This window comes from Alternaria ventricosa (genome assembly GCF_023758065.1).
Source record: "Alternaria ventricosa strain BMP 2768 chromosome Unknown scaffold_4, whole genome shotgun sequence".
In the NCBI taxonomy this organism is placed as follows: Eukaryota; Fungi; Ascomycota; class Dothideomycetes; order Pleosporales; family Pleosporaceae; genus Alternaria; species Alternaria ventricosa.
The window spans coordinates 1,012,954-1,029,455 of record NW_026055684.1 but is presented as its reverse complement, the minus strand read 5'-3'; the positions used below and the strand labels follow the sequence as shown (position 1 = coordinate 1,029,455).

General features: G+C 53.4%; 3 protein-coding genes across 3 annotated transcripts; 2 read left to right on the top strand and 1 right to left on the bottom strand.

The window, feature by feature from the left end:
* Positions 1 to 1,867: 1,867 nt before the first annotated feature.
* On the bottom strand, positions 1,868 to 4,119 carry J4E93_003017 (uncharacterized protein; the record flags this gene model as incomplete). The annotated part of the gene is made up of 3 exons (XM_049340957.1): positions 1,868 to 3,904; positions 3,954 to 4,005; positions 4,052 to 4,119. The coding sequence occupies 3 exons, from the start codon at positions 4,117 to 4,119 to the stop codon at positions 1,868 to 1,870; spliced, it is 2,157 nt and encodes a 718-aa protein (XP_049201839.1).
* Positions 4,120 to 6,272: 2,153 nt separating this feature from the next.
* J4E93_003016 (uncharacterized protein) lies at positions 6,273 to 9,797 on the top strand (the record flags this gene model as incomplete). Its single annotated transcript, XM_049340956.1, has 1 exon — positions 6,273 to 9,797. The coding sequence occupies one exon, from the start codon at positions 6,273 to 6,275 to the stop codon at positions 9,795 to 9,797; it is 3,525 nt and encodes a 1,174-aa protein (XP_049201838.1).
* Positions 9,798 to 13,875: 4,078 nt separating this feature from the next.
* Positions 13,876 to 15,270, top strand: J4E93_003015 (uncharacterized protein; the record flags this gene model as incomplete). Its single annotated transcript, XM_049340955.1, has 1 exon — positions 13,876 to 15,270. One exon carries the CDS (start codon positions 13,876 to 13,878, stop codon positions 15,268 to 15,270), a length of 1,395 nt encoding a protein of 464 aa, XP_049201837.1.
* Positions 15,271 to 16,502: the final 1,232 nt, after the last annotated feature.

The following is a 16,502-nucleotide window of genomic DNA, read 5'->3' as shown; positions in this document are numbered from 1 at the left end:
CACTCCTTACGGCACTCAACAGTCCGTCTAGACAAGGTCTTCCATCAATGAACTCCTGTTCCGGAGACCACTTAAGCCCAAAGTTTATGTCGCTCGAGTCATACGTCTTCTGCTCGTATAACATATTGATGGTTTTTGAGTACACGTCCGTAATGTCAAACGTCAGCATTGGCTCGACGGCAGGAACTGTACCGGCTGGCTTTGATCGATCGAAGGGCGTAAGACTTCTCGCTAGAAGTGCAGCTGAACAAAGGCATGGTATATGCTGGGTCTTTGCAAGAATTTGTACGACTAGGTCTGTCCATGAATTGCCGTAGTCGGCTGAGATCCGTTCCCTCGGATGGCACATTGCGAGTAGGGAAAACACACGATCTCTTGGTAGAGCGCAATGTTTGTCGCGAAAGCGACCAAGTAAAGACAGTAGACTTGTGTTTCTTAGCACCTGTAGTGCATTCCTGTGCCGAGAAACTTCGAATTGCTGGAAAGGCGTTCCTGTAAGGTCGAGACGATGCTGACTTAACCTCCTGCAAAACAGTACCAGTGAGAGTGTGACAACATTGAGAGACACAACCACGCGTCGCGCGAGAACAATTTCCTGAACGATCCAGGCTCGGTCCCAGTACTCATTGTGCAACACATGTCTTCCAATCAGCTGCATGTTTCTTTGCATCCTGTGAGGTTCGCGCCGCTTGCTGACTCTTGGGAAATTACTTGAGAACAGCTTGGATATGCGCTGAACGTCCGGCGTCCTCCCAAGCCATATGTGAACACGTCGCGCACTAGCATATATGTTGCCCATTTGAGCAACCTGATGGTTTCGCTCACGTGTGTCGCATTGGTTTATACACAAGGCGTCGATCCAGTACTTCCTCTGCGTGACCTGTGACCACTGATGCTCGGTGCACCCCAAATGCAGGAAGTCGTATAGATTTTGACGAATCGTGAATCTCCCTCCATTCAAGAGAATAGTCCTCGATGTAGAAGACTCTTCGTCTCCCCATCGATAGGATAAGCATGTATACCTGGCGTCGATTGTTGCGTGCGATATTTTACAGCGGATGAAACCCTCTGCGGAAAGACCAGGCCTGATCTTAACGAGCCGGATGGATGATCGTGAATGATCTAGGGGTGCATGCTGGAAAGCATGGTACTTGTTTGATGGAATTGAAGTCGTCATTAGACCACGAGACGCGCAGTGTTTGTAAGAATGAAGCGGACAAGGCTGAGTACGGATGAGTGGACTCTTAACGAAGTGCGCAGCACAGCTAGTAGAAGCTCACAAATACGCGCGTACAGTTGAGTAACGTGGATAAGATATGGAGTAGGCGAGGTGTGTGTAGCGGATTGCGTTGAGGTGAGAGCACCAAGCCTAGCGCTGGCGGGGAAGCCTGGAACTCAGCTGAGGGTGAAAAGCAGCTACAGGCGGGGCATCAGCCGCCACCATTGTGGCTGCACGTCTGCATAGACATCTCCAAAACTGGACAGCAGTCGAGGCTGCTCGGTGTAACCCATTGGCCCGGGTTGCGACACGGAGAGATGTTCCCCACGTGAGATGGATTTTATACAAAGAAGGAAAGGAAAAGGTGCGCTGCCGCATACATTAGTACTTAGACTCAACAATAGGATATCAAGGCGATGTAGCTTCTAGGGGGTAAGTGTTTGGGGTTTCTCTTGTATAGGGTGTGAAGAAAGAACTTAGGGTGCAATGGCCGCCAAGCTAGCCAAAGCGCCTTCCCGAAGCAGCTAGTTCTTGAAGATGCACTCACGATAATGCGCGAACAAGAAAGCACGTCATAGGCAACCGAACAATGCATTCCCATCGCATTCTTTGCGCATGGCGAAAATGTCATTTACTCTCGGAAGCTAACTACTGCGTGATAACGCCATCCATCGACAGTTCCTCGTCCAATCCGACGTAGTACCTGATCCAGTTGAAAATAGACTTGTGCCAGAGAAGACTGTTCTGCCTGCTCGTAACCCAATGGCCCTCATCGGGGAAATGCAAGAAGCGCGATGGCACACCCAAACTCTGCAAGATGTTGAACGTCTGCAGTCCCTCAGCCTGCACAACACGGTAATCAAGATCGTTGTGGATAATGAACTCGGGTGTGCTGGCATTAGCGAAATGGGCAAGAGGGTCCCAGAGTTCGTAGTTGGCGCGGTCGTTCCAGACCGTGCCGTTGTTGTCGCGTTGGATGAACCATAGCTCCTCGGTGGCGTAGGAACCTACTTGGTTGATCTTTCCGTCGTGACAGACGAGGGCTTTGAACTCGCGGCCTAGGTCATGGCCTTGCACCCAGTTTGTCATGTAGCAGCCGAATGATGCGCCGGCGGCGATTGCGCGGTCAGTATCGACGTAGTCAACGTTGTCGCGGAGGTGCTCGAAGACCTTCACAAGATCGGTGTACGGGGTTCCTCCCCAGTTAGCCTGGATCTTATCCGTGAAGGCTTGGCTGTAAGATGGCGATCCGGTGAATTGCGTCGCAGTAACAACGAAGCCCTGATCCGCCCAGGTCCTCAAGTTCCATCGCACGCTCCAGTTGTCTCCCTGAGTAGATTGTGGTCCACCGTGGATGATGAACGCGAGAGGGTACTTCTTGCTTGGGTCAAAGTCAGTAGGGTAAAAGACAAAGGTCTGAATATCGTCGCCATCATCGTTGGTGACCCAGAAATTCGATACAGAGTCTGGCGTGAGACCCTCCAGCTCGGGATCAACTTCGTTGGCAGTGAAAAGAACATGCTTGTCTTGGCCAGGGTATTGTTTGTAGAACATCCTGCTGGTCCAGGAAGCCGCTGCCGAGACAAAAGCACTGCCGTCGGGGAGAACACCGAAGTCGGAAAGAACTGTATCGGGACCGGTAAAGTTGACGGGTGTGAAGTCGGCTGGCGCGTCCTCGGGAACAAGCCATAAGCGAACAGAAGCGTGCAACTCGGAAGTGACCCAAAGGTCGACATCGTCAGGGCTCCATTGGAGACCAGTTGGGCTGGAGTCCCAGTCTTCGGCGACTGAGCGGACTTTGCTGTTCATACCATCAATCTCCGCAACGTAAAGCTTGTACTTGTCGGATTCGTAATCGATGCCATCTTGCTGTGTGTATGCCAGCTTGCTGCCGTCATGCGACCAAACAGGAGCACCAGATGCACCCTGGGCTGTCTCAGGGGCAGTAGTGCCAGGCCCGTTAATTGGTACAGCGACCGCGGATCCGTCAAATGGAGCAACGTAGATGTAGCTGGCTGTGTAGTTTGCCTTGGGGAGATCTGGGGATTTGGTACGGAAAGCAACCATGCTACCATCGGGAGACAGATCATAGTCACCCGGGTCGCTTGAAGAACCCTGGACAGGGCTCTCTGGGCGCGTCACAGTATAGTTCATTCCGTACAGAAGATTCTTGAGCTCGCCACCATAGCTGTAGCTTCCGTTGCCGCCGTTCAGAACTCCGCTGAAGACAGCAACACGTTCGGCAGTGATGTAGTAATCCCAATGCCTTACGAAGTTACTGTCATATAGTTGTCCGAGACTCTTTGGGGCAGTAACGAGCTCAGGGTTGTATGCAGTTCCATTGCTTTCGTATGAGAGGCAGTTGCCAACAAAGTTGATGCCTGACTCGGTTTTGACAGCCTTCAATCCAGAAAGAGGAGCATGTAGAGATGCCACCAAAGTTGGCTCGAAAGAGTCACCACTTAGATCAGCCGTGTATAGAGTGACACCTCCAGGAATCTCCTCATTGGTTGCGTTGAGGTAGAGAATGCTGTCCGCTGTATCGCCGACCCACACGACCTCTGAAGCATCGCTTCCGAAGGGTGCCTTGGTGATGTTTCCAGACTCGGTGTCAATGAAGTACCAAGAAGTGCTGGATTTCTCAGACGTCCAGTTGAATTTCGTCTCGGAGAACAAAGCTCGGTCCTATAAAGTCAGCATCGGGCCGCTCTACGAGACAAGCTGGTTGACGCACTCCCTTGGGGCTCAAGTTACCAGTGCTTCTGCGAGGTGCAGCAAGCATGCCCCTAAGTTTCGTCAGAATGAATGTGCGTAAAGATCAATTGGACTTACTCGACTGTTATGGCTTTAGCAGACCCCAGCAAGAGGCCAGCGGCCACGAGCACCTTCTTGATTGCCATCTTTTCTGCACAGCTTGAGACGGATTCAAGAAGTCAGAAGTGCAGGAGAGACTTCTGTGAGATCAAGCCGGACTACTGGGACCTAATTTGTAGTCCGGGTTATCGGGTGCGGCGTCACTATGCGGAGCGGAGCATCACAATCACTGCCAAGAGGTTGAAGATACGCACCTGCCTCATTAGCCATATGCCAAGGAAGCTTTCCACGGCTTAACCGACTTTTATTGAGCCGGCATCTGGGCAGACGTTGGACTTGTGCTTTTTGGACGATGGTATCGCTGATAGGAGCGGGGTTCCATGGAACGCGCATGTTGTATTTGCAGGACCTGCCAGATGAAGCTTGAGACAGTGTGCGGCCTGAAAGAAATCCGGGTGGCAGGAACGCGAGGGATTGCCAAGGTGTAGGGTAGTACGGATCTGTTCAGACGTGTCCCGACCAGCCGTCACAGTGGTTCTGTGTTGCCGCACACGAACTCACGACGGCTGTTTGAGAACCGCGATGAACTGCAGGATGACGAGACGGTCCACGGTGCTTGGCGCCAAGCAAAGTCGTTCGCACTGGACGACCAAACGCATCATCTCTGCGTCCATGCCATCAACACATCTGAGATGGTCTGCGAATCTTTGTTACGACCCTGTGTCTTCGTAGCAAGGAGATTGATGAAATGATACCTTGATGGTACGAATAGTGGTAAGCAACTGCACCGAATTGCGTGTGGACCGTTGGCTTCGAGGAACAAGTAAATGAGCCTCCAAGATTGGAACTCACACACAAGGGTAGAACCATAGCTTCTCCGGCCCCTGGGAAAGACCAACGGCTGCAAAAGAGGCTGGTCGACGCCCACTTCTTGACGCAGATGGTCCTTTCGATACATGATGATTACAGCAGTCAAACATACTGCATGTGAACGAGTAGACAGACACGTCAAATATGTCTCGTGACAGAGACTTAACACAGACCCCAGCTGAGAACGGCTCAAGTCTGACTGAGTCAAGAAACACTGTGTAGAAGCAACCGCGAGCGCACCGAGCTACGCGTTCAAAAATTAGGCATGTTAATGCAGAAGACTCGCATTGTGGTCTGCGAATGCGGGATGAAACCTGGATCGACAGTGGGCAGGACGCTAAATTTAGTCTGCTGGCTGCGCCACTGCTCTAAGGCAAGAACAACGCGTTAATCAGCAGGTGGCCTCAACAAAAGACGGGCGGCAGCTGGCCTGAAGATGTTGATGTGTAGTAATACTGGGAAACATTCCTTGATGCTGGCAATGTGATGCAATGTCGACTCTTGATATTGCTCAGTCCTGCCAATAGCGCTAGGGATGTGGCACTTCCGCATTCTGAAGTTGTTAAAAGTGTGTTTGCGGGCCAATCACATGCCGTGACATGCGCGTCTTCTCCGTCCGGATCACGATTGAGCATAACAGGCCCTAATTCTCCTTTACACAGAGCTCCCTAGTGGCATGACGATGACGTTGCGCCCATGCCTGGCGATAGTACGGGCTGTTAACGCGATGGATGCCGCCCTGTTCGCCAGTGCAGCCAGCTAAGGCCAGCATCATAGCCGTGGCGGCGCTGGGAAAACAGTCATTCCCGCACCTTCTCTGCGGCCAACCTCGAGTCGAAACGGAAGGAGCGTGTGTGCACCGTATACGAAGCTAGCGCCTTGTTGGTCGCGCTTCCATGGCCTGGCTTTCCTGATCCGCTGCACCCCACCGTAAACATTCGCCTCAGGAGTTTCACTACCAACGCTTTGGGTTTCCGGCTCCAGCTCTCCAACCTCACCCGCCTTCGATTCGTACACTCGCTATACGACGCTTTGTTATCGTCTTCTTGTCCATGCACTGCCGCTGCTGATCGCCCGGGACCCGTCGCCCCTGCCAGCTCATCGGCGCAGCTTCCTCTGACGCCTGTTTCACTCCCAGCAGGCTTACCCTCGCTCGCCGTAGTACACTCCTCAGCTGTGCCCCAACGCATTCCACAACAGACTGCTCCGACCTACGCTCACCCACCGCACCCCCGACGCCGCCCACGAAACTCTACCGCCACGTTCACGCGTACCATTGGAGACCGCCACCGGCCCATCTTTGCGACACAACCTCAAGACGATCGCGTTGAGACGCAGACTGGAGGGTGAATATGAAGAGGGGGACGTCATGATGGCCGTTACCACCTCGCGCGATGACGCGCCACGGCTGCCTGATTCTGGACAGCTCACGATACCCTCGATACAACCCACACAGACGCCCCCACGATCGCGACGGAAAGCATCCACCTTGCCGGCCCTACGCGCATTCTTTCCCCTTCTCGCCGTCCTCGCCATAGCCTCCTTCCTGCCAATCGCAAGCGCCGTATTCGTAAACTTTGAAGACTGCCTGACACGGGTCTACCTGGCCGACGGCAAACAAACGCCCTACCTCCGCTTCACCCCCGAATACGTCTGGGCCGACTTCAGTCCGGATCACACACTCAATGTCACTGTATACGGCAATGTCTCGGGTCAGGCCCAGCTTGGTGACTACCCACCGTTGGACGACGACAATTGGAAGGACCCAAATATGACGTTTGGCAAGATTGTGAACCTCGCTCCGAACCACAAGCACTACACTACTTTGTTCTGGAACAACAAGGTCCTGTCCTACTCCGCATACAACGCGCCCGCCGCCCAATTTTGTCAATCCGTACTGAACACAAGTTGCCCGGTGGCTCCATCCTTTGGTGGGAACTTGAGCGAATTCTGGACCTTACCAGCTGTCAGTGTCGCACATAACTTCGGTAGCTCGTACGCATTCTCGACTTGGGCCTCGACACTGCGCATCGTTTCTGGTGACGACAACGCACAGGCTCTTGGTTGCATTTCCGCAAACATTACACCAGACCTCGGCAAAAAACTATCCGACGCGATATGCTACCTTCCGGCTGCCGTGCTTGCTCTCGTAGCTATTGCAACCGTGTTCGCGGCGACCTGCAGTCCATGGGGAACATCAAATATCTTCCGCTGGACCAGCAACTATGGCCGAGACGAGGATCTGCTGCGTTTGGTCACGCCAGGATTTGGGGATTGTTTGCAGTACATCCAATTCATCGTCTTGGCAGGAAGTCTCAGCCTGAACTACCCTGGTTACTTCCAGCCCGTCGTCAGCCAGGCCAGTTGGTCGTTACTTCTGTTCAATCAGAGTTTCGTCAGTCAAGGCAACGGCTCCCAGAGTCTTGTTGACGGCATCTACTTTGCTAACGGAACCTACGGCCTGAACCGCCTGGGTCAGTACGTTGGGATGAGTAGAGAGCGTGATATCTGGGCGTGCATGGCCATCTTCCTACTCGTTCTGATAGCCTGTGTGATTGTGCTTACACAGCTCGGCTTCTTCATACGCTGGCTCTTCCGCTGGATCACCAACACACAAGATGGTGATCTGACTGGAAAGAACTGGTCCTTCACCGCCGGTAACATCATCCGTGTCGTTTACAACTACTTCATGCTTCCGATTATAGCGCTATCCTTGTTTCAACTCGTAGTCGGCCCACGCTCGCCGGCTTCTGTTGTCTCCTCAGCCGTCATCATGCTGATCATTGTCGCCGGATCAGTTACCTGGATATTCTGGTTCATCTTCACCACACGCCCTCGTGCTCACTTGTTTGACGACCTACCCACTGTCTTGACCTATGGACCACTCTACAACACCTACTCGGATGATGCGGCTCCATTCTCTTTCATTCCTGTCCTGCTCACCATCATCCGTGGTATCGCCATCGGCGCCATCCAGCCGTCTGGCATCGCGCAAATCATCATACTTGCTATATGCGAAGTTATTCTGATTCTCACTCTACATGCCTTCCGGCCGTTTCAGTCGAACACTTCGATGAATGCCTACCATACCTTCTTCGCCACAGTCCGACTCACCTGCGTCCTTCTTTCGGTCGCTTTCGTACCCTCGCTTGACGTAGATGAAGCACCCAAAGGCTGGATCGGATACATCATTCTGTTACTACACGCTATCGTTTTGGTATTCGGCTTTTTCTTGAACGCTCTTCAGACAATCATCGAGGTTTCCGCCCGACTTGGTGGCGTAGGTGCCGATCAACGAGGAGGTCTTACCGCAGTCTTTGGAAAGCGACAACTGTCGAAACGTAACGTTCACCGAAACACTCGTGGTAGTCTGAACTCGAACGCTGCCATGTTATCCCACGATGAGAACAAGAACATACAGCTCATGAACAGTCGATCTCGGAGCATGTCTGCCAGTTCAGCCGTGCTCCTGAACGGGCCTTATGACCGAGACAGCCAACGTGCAAGTGTTGGATTCGACGGTTTCAGTCAGGGCGACTACGGAAATGTCAGTCCAACTCCAGGTTCGGGTCCGGTGCCCTTCACTTTCTTAGGTGGTGGATCTTCGGGCCAGAGCTCTCGCCGGCCAACGATGGGCACCATGGACGCCGCGGATCCGTACTATCGACCTCCACGCCCTCGCAAGCATACCATGGACTCTTTGACCGCAGCTGCACCAGGCAAGGCGCCTCTGGGGAGTGCAGACATTGTTGACGCCCCCTACTCGGACAATCTGGACACTGAAGCTATCAAAGCCGGCGAAGGCCCGTCGCGTACTTCCGGCACACCTGCCCCAGCCTATCTGCGGTTGAATCGAGACGACTCGGACCCAAATCTTGATAGAAGGAACAACAATAATACTGACTATTCCGTACGCGAGTCAGACTTCTACTATGGACTTCGTGGCCCTGCTCTGTCTTCTCAACCTACGCGAAAGCTGAAGACAGGGCCTGCAGATCCCATGAGTCCTGTGTCGTCGGCTACAGGTTGGTTCAAGAGCCTGAACCTATTGGGTGGGCGGAAGAAAGAAAAGAGCAAGGGATTTGAAGTGGTCAGAAGTACACGTATACCGCCACAGATGATGGCTGTGGAAGAAGACGCTGAGTCGCCAGCAGTCGTGCAGGAGCCATATCGGGACAGTCCTGAATCACCTCCGCGAGCTCGGAACGCATCAGGAGGGTCAGGCGTAGCGACAGCGGCTGCCTTGGCTGGAGGGAGACGAGACTCTTCTGATAGCGACTCAGACACGAGTGACGAGGAACGAGATTACGATCCAGGGAATCGTATTTCGCCTATTGCACCGGCTCTGGGACCCATTGAGAGTTTTGGCGGAATCGAGCTGCCCAGTAGAATCGGGTCGCGTGCTTCCCGCGTTACGCAACCACCAGGACCTCCAAGTCGCGTGCCATCAATACCGCGCAAGAACTCACGTCGTACGAAGTCGACGGAAGCCGCTCTCCTCCCAGACCGACTGTCCACTGTTATAGACGTGCCGACGTCAGTGAGTCCTAGCAGTCAAAGACGAAGTCAGCACCTGCAACCCGGCGGACCTGGAGGCCTGCCCATTCGCTTACCCTTTGGATCCACCGAGCCTTCACCAGAGCGCTCACCTGGGCCATCGGCAGCATCGAGCATATACCGTAACGACGGTGTCAGTGAACTGAATGCGCCCCCAGCGATTGGTGGAACGTCGGAGCGACCTCTCAGCACTGGTGTTGTCCAGCACCACGTGACGAAAGACAGCGTCCAACGTGACGTGTATGACGCGGGAAGTCATCTTGAGGCTTCAGCGGAGATTGTAGACCGTAGTCGCAGTGGGAGCACACAACACAGTGGGCGCAGCTACCACAGATGAAAAAGTCATTTCATTCATGTTGGTTTTTCCCGTATACCATATTGGGATTGATAGATTCCCATTTTAATCTTGATCTTGGCGCAGAAGGTGCGCTTACGAGTTTCCTTGCTGTATAGTTGTTCAAAAGCGATTTTGATGGCGTTGGTTGGGATACATGAGCGATGGGCTCTTTAGGGCGTAGACGGGGCCACTACATACTATCTTGATACTTTCTATATATACAAGCGGAACGGAGTGCACAGGCACGAGTAGTAACGTACAATAGTAATTTCAGTCAATCCACGACTATTCATGGCAGATGTGCGCTCCAAAGTTTTGACACGTGAAGAGGGCCGACGACGATGCGGCGACGCATCGTTGTTCCCTCGCAAGGCTAAGGCAGGCGTGGCGGCGCAGATGGTCGCGTGAAACCGCTAAGATAACGGCATAGTGGCGCCTGAGGCATTCCAACGTTGGCCGACCACGCTTAGAAGCCACGGCTCTCTGCTCACCAATCTGTGTCGCGTTGTGCGCTATCTGCCGCCTGACTTTTCTCTGATCTATCTTCTGGACTTTGCACCTTCACGAGCGGCGCATACAGCAGAGTGGTTCGAGTTCCCCTCGCCGAGCCGACGCGCAGGACCCACCCACCTCCGGCCTCTACACCGCAACCCAACGCTGCGCGACTTACAGGCGGGTGAAAGATAGCTGCCCTGTGGCTCCAGCCTGACTGAAAGGAACAGCGCTATCCACGCTCGGAGTGCCAAAGCCCACGCGCGACGCAGACGCCGAAGCAAGTGGCGGCATGTCGCCGTGAGCCGGCCGACCTTCTCTACGAAGAGCACCCCTCCCGTTCACCATCACATAAGCCCTTGCTCACTCGCGAGTGAATTTGGCGCAGTTGGCCTCTGTTGGCTCGCTCCCTCCGCTTTCGGTCGCGTCGATCCGTCACAAGCTCTCCCAAATGCCTCCGAACGCCAATCAACGCCCGAGTGGACCCTATTCACACCACTCACACGCATACGGCGGTCAATATGACGGAGCAAGCAGCACCATAGACGGGCCACGCGAGGCTGTTATGGGCAGCAACTCCCGACATCATTCACAGGGCGTTGTCGCATCACACTTCCTGGCCCAGGACCGCGAAACATGGATGGACTTCCTAAGAGACGGTACCGAATCCACTGCCAACCAACAACCACCGCCTGCAAGTAGCAACCCCGCTGCCGCCACCGAAGCTCGCTCGAACCCTTCCTCCTCGCGATACACCCTCCCAAACCGCCCCTCGCAACGCACCGACTCGTCGTCCTCCCGCAGCTCAGACCGCAAGCGACGCCTCACAACCGCCGACTCGCCCATGAGGCGGCCGTCGAGCATACGCATGCACTCGGAAAGCGCGGGCGACTCGAGTGCGGATCCCATCTTGTTAGACTCGTCGCCTGCTTCCGTCCGCGCATTACCTCCCACCCCGCCCGTCACAACACAAGCGAACACAGGCACCATGAGGAGACAAAGTGATATTGTGCTGCCGCCATGGCAGCCGGATAACGAGGTGTCTCAGTGTCCGGTGTGCAAGAAACCCTTTACATTCTTACTTAGGAGGCATCATTGCAGGTACGTACCACCAACTCCATCGTCCCAGTCGTGTCAGCCATGGGACGTTTGGGGTCATGTGCCTCGTCTGCTTGGAAACCTACAAGTTGCGTTCGTCTGGACTGTTTACTGACAACAAGTACAGGAAATGCGGGAGAGTCGTGTGCGCTTCATGCTCGCCACATCGTATTACTATTCCACGCCAGTTCATCGTGCATCCGCCGTCTGAAAATATCGCAAACTTCGTCGATCTGACAGGAGAAGACGAGAGCGCCATGTCAACTTTCGGCCCGTTCCGCAACCCAGCGCTAGGCGGAGGCGAGGAAGTCCGCGTCTGCAATCCTTGTGTACCTGATCCAAACTTCAGCCCACCTCCACGATACGATTCACTCGGTCATGGTTCTCGGCCAATCCCACACCGATCTTCACAGGTCCCACCTCCACCACCCCCACATCCTCGCGCACACAGATCGTCGTCAAGCGTACATGATGCTTCGCGTGGTGCAAGCCAGAGCCATGCATATGGCACACGCGACCCCACAAATGAGAGCAATCAAAGTAGGAGAGTGAGCTATCATGCGGGCTCGCATATGGGAGAGCGGCGGCTGCCACCTCTCCCGCCATCTGCTATCGAGCAGCAACACCCACATCACCGCGCACCTCTCATTTCCCAGACCGTAGCTAACAACCGGGCCCGCAACGCACAAAATCGTGTAAACTTCGGGTACGGATCTTTCTCGGGGACCAGTCCTTTCAGCCAAGCCATGTCAACCCCTGTACCGCCTCCACTTCAACCTCAAAATGCCCAGCCAACCCGGCCTCGCCGCCAAATCCCCGAAGAAGACGAATGTCCCATTTGTGGCGAAGAGCTTCCACCCAAAGGCCCTGACAATGACGATTCAGACCGCACCCAGCACATTGAAGAATGTATCGCCCTACACTCCGCTTCTCCAGGCCCAACAGCTGCACTCACGCCGCAAACATCTGCCAGCCTGCCCACTCAACGCACCCGCGGTATGAGCAGTGCAGGTAATGGTGAAGGCGCCAGTAACGCAAATCGAATGAGTCATGCTGCGCGTGGCATGTTTCCTTACGTCGCGACTGAGAAGGACTGTGTTGATGAAGAGGGCAGACAGGCCGAGTGTACGATCTGTCTGGAAGATTTTGAGTCTGGGGATAAGATGGCTAGGTTGGTTTGCTGGTGCAAGTTCCATGAGGTATGTCTTTCCCCTTTACAGTGCGGTGTGAACGTACGGTGCTAACATTAATCTCAGACTTGTATCAAGGAGTGGTGGGATAAGAAAGGACGGGGTGCTTGCCCTACGCACCAGTTGCAGGAGTAGCTGTGTGGTTATATTGATGATCGACCTTTGCATATCCCGTCGGTAGATACACATGGCGCACCGCAGACTCTTGGGATTAGGACTTTTTCATCGGCGTTTTTGGTATACCCCTATCCCTCTTTATCATCATAGGCATTATCCTTGGCTGCAAGTGTCTGCATTAATAGACTCACTCTTCCGTTCCTGACATGGGAGTACAGAAGAATATGGCATAGCGGTATTACTACACTCAATACACCTAAAACAAACCCCATAGTGGGAACAACCTGAGGCTTTGTTTACTACGGTGATCATCGTCGTAACCTCGGTCTTTCTGTTTCCGTGGAGTCATTCATTTCCATGTGGTTGTAAGGATTCAATAATTGATGTTTCCTGCATCGAGCTGGTGAGTGATTATAAATAAGCATTGCCAGGAACGTCACTCTGTGGTTCAAGTGCGATTACCAGAAGACGTCGGTGGCGTCTATTGCGACTTCCTGCAGGCACCGGACTAGAGTGATGGAAGTGGGTCTTAAGGCTAGCCCCACGAGGCTGGTAAGGCGAGTCGAGTAGCGATCCCCGACCCACTCCTAACATCGTGTCTCAGCGCGTCACGTCGCCTAGTCTCCAGCTTCCTCGGTGGCAGCTTCAACCCGCGGTTTCACCTCGATGAACAACCGTACCGACGAGGCTTTCTTTCTCGTATACTCGAAGCCAGCTGACGACGCGTAAGCCAGAAAGCAGGCGTGGCTACGCGTGCGAACGCCCCTGGAGCCCCTCGCTCGTCCAATGCTGGCTCTGTTTATCTGCAACTCAGCTATGAGGCTGTTCGATTAATTGTTTTTGCTTATTGATGTGGCATCAAGAAACTGATGGGGGTTTGTTAGCTCCAGGCGGATTCGCATTCGCGGAGGCGTTGACTACAAATCAGGAAGCGGTGAGTAGAGCAGCCGCTGATGTAGTAACAAGACTATTAGTCAAACCTAGAATTTAGCTCTCTCGTTGTATACCCCGAGGCCATCATAGAGGCGACAAACATATTCGCCGAAACTAGATGAATAGCGCCGTCGTCCCGTCTTCGGTCCGCCTCATCTATGACCTCGGATCGCTTGTACCAAAGTCACGTCTCTTTTCTTTCCCGCACCACATCCCTCTCATTTTCTTCCCCCAACACCTCTGTCAAGATGGTACAATTACAGCGGCTAGGATTATTGACCGTGGTGTCCGGTCTTCTTTCTTTGGCTGCTGCCAACGATTACGATTACGACGTGCTCGTGGTCGGTGGAGGTTCCAGTGGCACTCATGCTGCTGTCCGGCTGCAGCAGTTTGGAAAATCGGTTGCGCTCGTTGAAAAAGAGTGCCGGCTGGGTGGACACACCAACACTTACAAGGACACGGCAACCGGCGAGACTTTCGATTACGGCACCCAAGTCCTCGTCAATACCACCACCGTTCGACACTTGTTCGACTCCCTCAACATTCCTCTCGCTCCTTTCAAGCCTGGTGGCCAACCGAAGGCAGTTGACTTCCGGAATTCGGTCGTCGGGCCTTCATGGCCCGTCGTCGACGCTAACGCATCTGCTGTAGCTCTGGATAAGTACCAGGCTCTTCTCACACAGTACCCAGACGACTTCTTCCGTGGATACCACCTCCCCGATCCCGTTCCAGAGGACCTATTGATGCCCTGGGGTGACTTCTTGCGGAAATACGATCTGGGCGCGCTGGCATATGATGGCTTTTTGCAGTTCCAGGGCATGGGCAATATCCTGGCCCAACCTACCCTATACGTGATGAAGCTCTTCAATCCCATGCAAGTCTCAGCGCGCAAGGACAAGACCAAAGTCTCGCAAGCAAATCACAACCAGCAAGCGCTCTGGGATGCCGCAGAACAAACACTCGGGATGGGCAATAGCTCTGTCGTGAAATGCGCCAATATCGAATCCATCAAACGCAGCCCGTCATGCGTCACCCTGGTCGCCCAAACCCCATCGGGCACCCGAACCATTCGCGCAAAGAAACTTCTTATGACCATCCCCCCAAAAGTCGCCCTCCTCGACCAGTTTCTGGACCTGAACACGGAAGAAACAGACATCTTCTCTCGCTTCAACAGCAGCGGTTACTGGAATGCAGTCGTGGCCAACACCGGTTTCCCCCAGGGCGTCTCTATGTACAACTACGACGCACAGGCCGCCTTCGGCATCCCCGGTCTCCCAGGCGCATATTATTTCACCGCCGAAATTGACAACCTCTATTCGGTGCAATACTCCACTCCCACGGAAGCCTCGGACAATTACTTCACCTCCGATATTCTCGCCACGGTCCAGAGGATTCGCGATGCACTTGATCTGCCCCCTGCCAATCAATCTACGACGATAAAGGCTAGCAATAACCATTCTCCTTTCGCGTTGAGCGTCTCAGTCGACGAGATCAAGAATGGCTTTTACAAGCGTTTTGTGGCTCTGCAAGGTATGACAAATACGTTTTGGACGGGCGCGAATTGGGCTTCGGGGAGTTCGAGCACGATTTGGGATTTCACGGAGGTGGAGGTTTTGCCTGCTATCCTTAAAAGCTTGGAGTGAGCAAGTGTGTTTGCAAGGGTTCACATTAAAGCGATAGTCTGGTCTCCAGAGTTGTCACTATTCTTGGCCGTGTGGTGTGAGATAACGTGGTGAAATGATCTTAATACGCTTATTGACAAGGATATTATGCAGAAGCATTCGTCTCCATGTCATTACTGTAAACCGCGGGGTAACATTTGTTATTTGGTACCTGGTTCTTCTAGCAGCGATTCGGGTGCGTTGAGGTCCCAATTCCCATAACCCGCGCGGACTGAAGTCCCGGATCCATCATCAGTCCATGACCTCGAACAAAGCTTTAGTTCACTTCTTCGCAGAAGCTGCCAGCCGTAGTTCTGGTAAAGGTACCAAAGAGATACCCGTATTCTTCCAAATCCTTGGCCGATCGAGGCAAAGCTAATCCCAGGAGATTGTCTCACAGAAGACCTTCTGCTTCTTTGTCCTAGCGCGGGCGGTGTTGAAGGCGTCATGACAAGCAGTGATCCAAATGAGGTCGCACCAAGTGATAATCCCATATCAGCTTCAGCGAAAGCGTGGAAACAGATGTGGCTAAGGACTCTACAACCCTCTCGCTACCCAGTACGGTTCCAATGTTTCCCACTCGTGTCAATCTCTATGTACGGACCCCGCTGAGGACTAAACTCATCTTTGCTCATGAGTTCATGTATGTCAGGCGCGAGGCTTTGCATAATAGCGGCAGTGGAGCATGCACAAAGAGTATGCTCACTGCACTTCATGATCGAGTTCACTAGTTCAAAGATCGAGCAAGCGTAATCGACCTCGATTCCAGCTGATTCGGAGCATAATGCCAGTAGTGAAAAGATTCTGTCTCTGGCGACGCTGCATCTCTTGTCACGAAATCGCAACAAAAGGCTTGCTAAAGGTTCGCCAACAGCATTCCGTCTTTGACTATCCAGCGCCATAATCTCGCCGATCTCTTCACTTCGAGCCCCAAAGGATCGGCTAGACAGAAGCATCTCCCGAAGCCTCTCAATTGTCAACGTGAGTGTTCCGATTGCAACTTTGATGCGACGTGCTAGTATGAGCTCCCGTGTAATCCATGCTCGGGTCCAATATCGGTTATGGGCGAAGTCTTCGTACACAGTCTCTCGTCCGTAGAAATGATAGTAACGATTGTCTGGTGACTGTAGATTCTCATGATAATGTAAAACTGTCTCTTGTGACGCGATTCCGAGCCAAGCGATGACCTCTTCAGCTCCAGAGTATATCCTCCC